The sequence below is a fragment of the Galeopterus variegatus genome, unplaced genomic scaffold, assembly GCF_000696425.1.
Source record: "Galeopterus variegatus unplaced genomic scaffold, G_variegatus-3.0.2 Scaffold228, whole genome shotgun sequence".
Lineage (NCBI taxonomy): Eukaryota > Metazoa > Chordata > Mammalia > Dermoptera > Cynocephalidae > Galeopterus > Galeopterus variegatus.
In genome coordinates, this window is record NW_007726339.1 from 255926 (window position 1) to 265628 (window position 9703).

Genomic DNA, 9703 nt, shown 5'->3' on the forward strand with positions numbered 1-9703 from the left:
TGGGGCGGGCGGGCTCCGGGGCTGCGGGTCAGTGGGGCAGCGGCACGTGCTCTCATCTCCCGGCGCCGAGAGAGGGTCGGGCCTCTCTGGAGGGGTCGATGCGCAAGGACATAGAGTAGCAGCGGGAGCCTCCTCTGGTGGTCCCGGTCCCGTACCATGGCCAGGGGCCACGCGTGGGTATTGGCGTTTGCAGTAGAGCTCGCGTGATTACGGAAGAGAGTCTGTAGCTTCATTTACCGTGTGCTCTGGCGGCCGACTGATAACAGAATGGAACCCTATACCTTTGTGTTGTCAGCAGCCCGCTCTAAGCAGCTGAGCTAACCGGCCGACCCCTACTTAATTTAAACTAAAAAACCAAAGCAGTGCAGGTCTTTGAATATTACGGGTTCAAATGATAGTATTTGTGGTATATTGGATTAAATAAAATGAGCTATTGAAATGTTACTTGTTTCTCTTTACTTTCTTAATGTTGCACTGGAAACTTTAAAATTACTTATGTTGCTGGCATTCTATTTCTGTTGGGCAGGACTGCTCTAGAGTCAGGGAGTGGTCACTAGGGGATGGTTTACCCAGTCCCAACTCCTTGATACTTTGAGAAAAGGGGCACAGAAGCAGTATTTGTTGCTCTAGTTGTTATCAGGATCTTCATAGATATTTTCTTCTTTTAATCTTTAAAAAACAAAAAACCCCAACTTATTTTAGAATAGTTTTATATTTATAAAAAAATTTCAAAGATAATAGAGTCCCTTTATATCCCACACCTAATTTCCTCTATTATTAACACCAGGTATGGTATATTTGTCACAATGATTATTAATTAAAGTACATGCCTTTATTGAGATTTCCTCAGTTCTTACCTAATGTCCTTAGTCTGTTCCAGGATCCCACATGACAGTTAGTCCTCATGTCTCTCTAGGCTCCTTTTGGCTCTGACAGTTTTTCAGACTTTGCTTGTTTTGATGACCTTGACAGTTTTGAGGAGTGCTAGTCAAGTATTTTGTGGAAGGTCCCTCAGTTGGGATTTGTCTGGTGTTTGTCTCATGATTAGACTGTGTAGTCATATTCTCTTTTTAAAAAAAAAATTAGTACGATATTTTGAATTTTTTAGGCTTTTAAAAGAAACAGGTTCACTTGGAGATTAAAGAACTTGCTTGAGGTAGAACCAAATTTGAGTCCAGCTTTTTCTGATTTAAGCTGATGTTCTGTGGTTGCTCGCCATGTCTGGATTGGTCCCATTAGGGACCAGGGGAAGAATAAATTGAGCCATGTGGGGTGGGGAGGGGAAGGACAGGGTGCAAACAACTGCAGGGAGGCGCTGGAAATGGAGCACTTTTCCTCCTGCGTCCCACCTGCACCTGTCTGTGCTGGAGTCCAGGATCTTGTGGTGGAATCTCCAGCCTCTTCCTGGGGGATTTCATGCAGTCCCTGGCTTCCTGTCTCTGTGCCTGTGCCTCCTAAGTGTTTCCTCTGGCTCAGCCCCAGACTCCCCTATACCTGCCAGTGCAAATCTTGGCCTGGTTGTATAACAGGCACCCCAGGTTAGCGTGGCCAGACAAGAACCCTTGAGTCACCACTACGCCCCTCCAAAACTGCCTCTTCCACCGCTATCTCAGCTGAGTAAATTCTGGCAGGTTCATCTTGTGCTATTCCCAGCTCTGCCACATTTAAATTAAGCTTCAGTTCCCGAGCCACCAGCCACTGACCCCAGCCTGCCCTCACTTGATAGGCTCCTTCACATGCCAACAGCTCCACCCAGTAGGACTCTGCAATAAGGGGAGTGTTTTCTTCCTCGCTGTCCAATGTGATAGCCACTACCCCGTGTGGCTACTGAACATTTAAAGTGTCTTCAGGGTGGCTGAAGAAATGGAGTTCTTATTTTATTTGATTTTAATTATTTTTAATTCAAACAGCCAGTAGTTTTTTCTGGTGGTTACTACTAGACAATGCAGTTCTAGACACTGATGAAATGTTACCTTCAGCAAGGCTGTTCTAGCTACCCTGTCAACACTTCCCACCTGTCCTCCCACAGCCACAGTCACTGGTTTCCTTTGCTCTGTATCATTGGTCACATTCTGGTGTTGCCTGTTTTTCTTCCTGCTTTGATCATCTGCCTCTCCTTACCAGAACACAGGTTGCACAAGGGCTTTGCTTGTCTGCTTTGCTCATGGCATCACCCAGAGCAGGCCTGGCACTCAGCTCTGTGAGATGGAGAGTGGAGTGTGTTTTGAGAGGCTGGCCTCTCCAGCGCTGGTGCTGAGGGACTTTACTTTTCCCCTGTGCTCTTCCCAATTAGTCTGACAATTTGGAAATACCATCTTGTCAGAAATACTGTTCCCAATGACTTGGGAACAGAGGTCACAAGGACATATTGTATTGTATTTCAACATTAGGCGAGAACCACTGTCTCTCATCAACCTGCGGAAGAGGAATGTGGAATCTGGAGAAGAAGAACTGGCGTCCAAGCTGGACCACTGCAAAGCCAAGGCCACTAGGCACATCTTCCTCATAAGGCATTCCCAGTACCACATGGATGCCTCCCTGGAAAAGGACCGCACTCTGACCCCACTGGGTATGTGGCTGGGGCTCAAATCCCCCGCTAACCCCCTTGGTTGGCTTTCTGACAGTGCTTGGGGCCTGGACCTCCTCACACCTGTGTCAGGGACCATCAGCCCAGACTTGAACATTGTCATTATCAGTAATTATCAGCTGAACTTGGACAGGAGACAGGCTTTAAAAAATGTCCATAACTTTTTTAAAAAAATACTGCATGAGGGCTTGCTTGCATGACATCAAACTCAATGCCTATTCTGGCAGAGGCTTTGTGCTCTCCCTCGATGCTTCTAAAAGTAGCACACCTTGTGCTCTCTGTTTTTTGCTTGGCTTAATTTACTGCTGATCTTTTTCTTGAGCACTTACAGATCATAAAGTTCTGTTGAACAGATGAGATTGAGCCAGAGAAAATCCCAGCCATCCCCACGGGCAGACCCACTGGTTGTTGCAATTTCTTGTTGTAAAAGGTGCTGCTGGGAATATTGTTTATCTTTGTGCTTGTGTGCAGGTGTATCTGTAGGAGAAATTCCTAGGAAAGGAAATGCAGGGTGGTCAGAGGTAGATTTTAAATTTTTAAAAATTTCTTTGCTTGAATGGGATGTTACCCATTCTTGCACATATTCAAAAATTCAAATGATAAGAAGGGGTTTACAGGCCTATTCTCCAGCAGACTGTGCCCCTTCCCTGAAGAGCTGCCTCTGGCTCCTTATGTACAGATAAGAGTGGTTATAAGCTCTTCCAGTGGGAACTGAAGAGGGCTAGAGGGCGAGATGCTAAAGTACATTTGAGAAAAAGCATATGTGTTTGTACTTGCATCCAGCCTCTCCTCAGTAACAGAGATCTTCAGGTTTTTATGTATTGACATCTCTACTAACACATAGCTACTGGGTAACTGGGGAGCTGAGACTTGGTTTTTGGGCACAGTTGAGTAAGAATGGTGTGAGGGACGTAGAAATCGTAAACAGGGCCCCACCCAAACCCCAGCAGTCCTCGAGCTTGGTCATTATTAGTAACGGAATTAGATGTGTTTATTCTGTAGGAGGGGTTGAAGACAACTGGCCTATGTTGTTGCTTTTACTCTTGAATGCCTGGTCCCCATTAGGCCCAAGCCCCTGGGGGTGGGGACACTGGGAAGGTGCTTTGTTTTCAATGAGGGCTTTGTTGTTTGTGCGGTAAATAAAGGAGGGATCTGGGTACATGTAATTCTAAGGCACCCTTCACCTTCCAGGTCGTGAACAGGCTGAGCTAACTGGGCTCCGCCTCGCAAGCTTGGGGCTGAAGTTTAATAAAATTGTCCATTCCTCCATGACCCGCGCAATAGAAACCACCGACATCATCAGCAAGCACCTGCCAGGTGAGCGCGGGCGCCCCGGCCGGAGCCGCAGCCACGGCGAGGAGCGGGGAGCGGGCGGGCCGTGACAGCGGCTTCGCTGTGCTTCTCCCCAGGCGTCTGCAGGGTCAGCACAGACCTGCTGCGGGAAGGCGCCCCCATTGAGCCTGACCCCCCTGTATCACACTGGAAGCCGGAAGCCGTGGTAAAAACACCTCCCCAGCGCGTTGTCCCTCTGATGTCGGTGTCCCTCCTGCTTCCACATTTATGGGTCCTCCCTCTGCCCCCAGCAGTATTATGAAGATGGAGCCCGGATCGAGGCTGCCTTCCGGAACTACATCCACCGGGCAGATGCCAAGCAGGAGGAAGACAGTTACGAGATCTTCATCTGTCATGCCAATGTCATCCGCTACATTGTATGCAGGTAGGGCACTGGCAGGCTGTGTTCCTGCTCCTAAAGGGATTTTAGACTTAGAGGAAAGTAGCAGGAACAGGACAGAATTCACGTGTACTCCTTAGCCAGCTTCCCCTGAAACTGACCATGTGCACGACCCGCCAGCTGACCTCGCCCAGGTACCCTGTCCCTGCACTTAGCTCCTCCAGCCCGAGGTTCCTGTCTTGTCTCGCACATCCGGACATTTTTGATGAGCCCTAGTCAGTTATCTGGTGGAATGCCTCTCACTCTGGAGTTTCTCACAATTGTGCATTTTGGGCAAGAATGGCACAGACAAGTCAGGGGCCTGATGCTGCGAGTCTTCCCCCAGGTGGTGCCAGCTGGTGACTCAGCTAAGGTGGTGTTTGCTGGGCTTCTCACTGCGGCACAGTTGTTTCCCCTTTGTAACTGATAATTATCTTGGCGACATGCGAATGGCCCATTTCCCTTCAAACTTGCACTGCTTTTAGACCCTGCTGGCGACAGTCCTCACTCTGGTGTTTCCCATATCTGTCCTTGTTATTCACAGAACTTCTGTGGCTGCTGTCCTTGACCATCCATGTGAATGACACTTGCTCAGTGGGTCAGGGTCTACCACTGCTCGTTCTATCTGCAGGACTAGGTCACTTTGTGCTCAGGCTGCTCCTTCAGGGTTTCCCATGTTCTTTGGACCCAACCCCATTTCCCCCCTCTGGGGCATCACGGAATGTTCCAGGTTCAGAGGATATGTTCCCTTGAATCAGCCACTTCTCCAGGGAGCACCAGGGTCACAGCCACATGTCAGAGAGGGCCTCATGGGTAGCAAGGCCAGCTATGTGCTTGTGTATTTGAAACAGGTAAAAGGATTGACCAGATCTCACTAAGAGCAAAATATGAACTAAAGTGGAACCCCGCCTCCCCCAGATCCATCATTTGTCGGGGGCTGTGAGCACAGGCCTGGCAGTGGCCAGACAGGATGGCGCTGGTTGGTGATGCTGTCAGGGGCCAGGCCTGGATCTCTGCTCTGTGTCCTGTGGGCCTGTCACCAGGGCTGTGGCAGCCATTTTCCCTTGAGCATTGCACACAGGTCCCAAGCAGGAAACCTAGGGATGGCGGACGGAGCGCCGTGGTCAGGAGTGTGGCAGCCCCTCCAGAAATGCAAGGACGTCAGGGAGCTGGGATGCTCAGCTTGCGGCACCAGACCAGATCGCTGCTGGTGGGAAGGAGGGGGTGGGCGTCAGGTGAACCCTCCCCCAAGAAAAAACACTGACAGGGTGGCATGGCCTCAGGGCTGCTGTGCATCTTTCCGTCCACCCTTCTCTGCACCTGTGAATGCACCACTCAGGTGGTTTCTGTGTTTGTGTTAACATGACATTGTTACACGTCCCCTGACATAGTCAGTAGGAAGTGATGCCTGTGCTGGAAATGTGCGAGAAGTCATGGGGGGTGTGGGAGGAGAGCTCACCTGTGATAAATAGAGCCAGAGTGTCACCATGCTGGTGCGTGGTGATCCTCTGTGGTGCTGAGTGCAGGAGAGTGCGAGCACCCTGTAAATTGCAAGGGATAATACGGAGAAGACATAAAAAGCAGTGTGAAGGTAGTTAAAGTTGACAAGACTCACGGCAGGGAAGATGTTGGCCAGCTCAGTGCAGCACAGGGGTGTTCGCTGACGCAGAGGGGCATGAGAGCAACACTGAGCCTTTCAGGAAACACTAATCGTGCCTAAAAAGAGTTTTTAAGAGCATGCAGGTACCACAGTGGTGTGGATCACACCTTTATCCATTCCTGGGAGAAACACAGCAAGTTTTCTCAGAGATTGATCTGTTCTATTTGGCCACCCTTTTGTTGCACTGGAAAAGCAAACTAAATTGTGTGCACTTGTAAGAAGCCAGTGCATTTCTTTTTTTTTTTTGTCTTTTTCCGTGTCCGGCACCAGATCGCAACCCTCAGTGTCGCCCCCGCGCTGGACTGGGACCGGCAACGGGACCGCAACCCTTGGTGTCGCTCCCGCGCCTCGCTCAGCCAGCGAGCGGGAACCGGTCTGTATGTGGGATCCAAACCCTCGGACGGGAGCGCCGCCGCGCTTCCCAAGCGGCGCACTATCCAGTGCGCCACCGGGCCGGCCCTTTTTTTTGTCCTTTTTGAGACTGCTGCACCACACTCAGCCAGTGAGCGCACTGGCCATCCCTATATAGGATCCGAACCCGCGGCGGAAGCGCTGCTGCGCTCCCAGTGCCGCACTCTCCCGAGTGTGCCACGGGCTCAGCCCAGAAGCCAGTGCATTTCTGACTCACATGCACATCTTGAGTTGAGGTTGATCCCTTGTCCTAAGAGGGACAGGCCCCTTGATGGCTTGATCAACATCAATCCAGCCAGCTCTTTCTGCTGAGAAGCCCCTTGCTTGAAGATAGGAATCACTTATCCAATGTGGGTCCTGGCCCCTAGGGTCTGCTTGGAGACCTCACTGGAGGGCTGTCAGCTCTGCCGAGACCCCAGCCTCTGGCCCTTTCCCTGCACCAGTGTGGCTGTCTGTTCCTTACAGCAGGCCTGCTCCTAGTGTGTTCTTTCTCTTCCTTTCCTCCCAGAGCACTGCAATTTCCTCCTGAAGGGTGGCTCCGTCTGTCCCTCAACAATGGCAGCATCACCCACCTGGTGATCCGACCCAACGGCCGTGTAGCACTCAGGACCCTCGGGGACACAGGTTTCATGCCCCCTGACAAGATCACCCGGTCCTGAGGGCCTCCCTCTACCCGCCCCCTCAGCTCCAGTCCTGGCTCTGGCCTTTGTTTCCATGTCTGCCCTGTCCAGGCTGCGTGGCTGTTACGTTTTGTCTCTTGAGGAAGAGGCCGGCAGAAAAGTAGAAATATCTGAAATGCTGCATTCGAGTACTTATTTCTGGCCCAGGCTGAAAGGGAAACATTTGGATCAGACAGCCTAATTTCTTTGTAAGGTCTTCTACCTTCTGCGATCTGCCAGGATGCTGTGAGGCCAAAGGTGAAAACCTTCTCTCAGAAGTCAGGACTGTTTGGGGGACTGAGTGAGCCTGACAGATGCCATCACTTTGGGTGACCATGGCAGATCTGCACCAAGGGTCCTGGCCACAACCAGCTGTGCCCTCCTCAGCGAAGCCTGTCAGGCAAAAGGGCACCTGAGGGCTGTTCACAGCTCATTTCACTTCAGACATTCTTTTCATTTCTTAAAACCCTTTGGTCACTTAAATATTTGTCAGTCTGGGTTTTTGCTTTGCTAACCAGTTTCTCACCCCAGAGTTACAGATCCCTGACGCTGCTGAACCTAAATCCACCCACTTTATTAGGCTTCTCAGGGCACAAGGACTCACCAGCTACAGGTGAAGTTGGGCACATGAGGGAAGAAATGAGTCTGTGGGAGTGATGTGACCTGTGACCTTCGACCTTTATTCTGGTCTTATGGCAGAGGTGCAGGGCAGATAGCAGCCCAGTAGGGGGTTATCCCATTTCAAAACAGTATCCGAGACTGACAGCTCAATCTTAGTTTGCCTCTGGTTAATCTTTTATGCTTATGGATTAAAATATTTATACCTGATCTATCCCAAATATTCTGTTAAATTAGGAAAAGCAATATAATTCCTATGGATTGGTTATAAATATTTTTTACAGTCAATACAATTAATTGGGAAATTTGATGCATTTCTCTGTCCACTTTGGAAATAACTATATAATAAAATTTTATTGGTTTTTTTAGAAGTATTGTGACTGTTTTAAAGAAAACAGGAAACCTGTGCATTGTAGCAATCAGCAAAGGTGTCACCAGAAAGCCTTTTCCAGTCTCTCATGTTCCCAGGACTGACAGCTTTGCAGGCACTGCCTGGGCCATCCTTCTGGAGGACTTCCTGCCAGCAGCCTGGAGATTTGTCTGCATCCTCAATCAGGATAGCAAGGATGACAAATCGTTATCTAGAGACAACAGCTGCAGCAGCCATGCACCACTTCTAGAAATAGTTTTGACAAGTATGGCAGGGACTGTGACAACTTCAAAAACAAAAATAACAGGCATATCACGTTTGACCTTAGGTGAGGGTGAGGCTTGGAATCAGCCACACCATTCCATGACCACACATCGCCGCCCCCTTACCTCTAGGAGTGGGCAGTGTTGTGGCAAGGCATCTGGGCTTTGAGCTGGGGCTCTGGCTCTTCATGGGCTCTCCTGGTGGGTGTGAGGACAGAGGTGCTGTTTTGGCGCCTCGTCCAAGGGTGTGGCATGATGGCGTCTGTGGGACGGCAATGAGCCAGGCCATACACTCTGTGTTCATAAAGCGAAACTGGCAGGTATAGGTTTGCTGGGAAGCAAAACTGGTCCTAATGTGGAAATACTCACAAATTGGATAAAACCATTTTGGAAATAGTGACTGTCAAGAGATCTGGACATAATTCAAGGGATCCCAGGAAACCAGTGATCCAGCAATCTTTTAAATGCTTCTGAAAAAAAGCAAAAAAAAAAAAAAAACCACCCAAAATGAAAACTCAAGATTGTGCTGAAGTTACATTTGAAGTCAAGGATATGAAATTGGACTTTCAGTTTTTATCTGAAAAGTTATGCCCAAAACTCAATGTTTGATTCATTCTAAGAGCACAGAACGATGGCCTTTTCCAGTTGGATAACAAGGGCCTCCTGTACTTGGGAAGACATAAAATTGGCACTGGGAATGGCTTCTGACTTGGGGAGGGGGGTTGGTTTTAATATCTGAGACACCCGAGACAGGCATGGCCTGGGGAGAAGGCATGGGAAGGGCAGACAGGAGAAGAGGGAGTGCAGGGCCCACCAGACACCAGGGCAGCCCCCAAGGACCTTCTGCACATGACTGTTGTGAACACCTGGGCGGGAGTGAGTGCCCAGCTGGATGTCAGAAACCAAGAGTGAGCCCATGCTAGGGGTGGGGGGTGTGGCCAAGGGCTTTTGGACAATGTGACTTACATGGGCCCAGTGATGTCATGATGAAAACTGTCCAACTGTCCCCTGGTTTGGGACAGATAATAGAAGAGTTCTCAAACACAGCAATACCTCGAGTCTGGCCAGAACGAAAATGGCACACCAGGAACCTGAATGGCTCCAGTGGGAACAATGTGCACTAGATGGCAGCTGGTTCCAAGTGACTGGTGTTGCTGTTTAGCCCAAAATGTTCTCTTTGAGACAGTGGAGAAAGAAACCTAAGTGCAATTTGTAAGCTAGAGAATACTTACGGGGAGATGATGCTGACTTAGGCCATAACAAAAGTTAAACCATAATCAGTCATTTCCTTGGGAAGCTGTGAAAATTTCTGGAAACGTCACTCAAGAGAATTTGGCTATGGTCCTTGCTGCAATGCAGCAGATGCTTTTTTTTTTTTTTCAACTAAAATTTTTTTTGGTGGCTGGCTGGTACAGGGATCAAAC

General features: G+C 49.4%; 1 protein-coding gene across 1 annotated transcript in view; it reads left to right on the top strand.

Moving 5' to 3' along the window:
* Positions 1 to 8017, top strand: part of PGAM5 (phosphoglycerate mutase family member 5) — an 8474-nt gene extending 457 nt beyond the window's left edge. The window contains exons 2-6 of the mRNA XM_008566207.1: positions 2391 to 2569; positions 3779 to 3904; positions 3997 to 4085; positions 4171 to 4304; positions 6878 to 8017. Coding sequence (XP_008564429.1) covers positions 2391 to 2569; positions 3779 to 3904; positions 3997 to 4085; positions 4171 to 4304; positions 6878 to 7028 — 679 coding nt within the window. The 3' untranslated portion in view covers positions 7029 to 8017. The remainder of the gene's footprint in view (positions 1 to 2390; positions 2570 to 3778; positions 3905 to 3996; positions 4086 to 4170; positions 4305 to 6877) is intronic.
* Positions 8018 to 9703: the final 1686 nt, after the last annotated feature.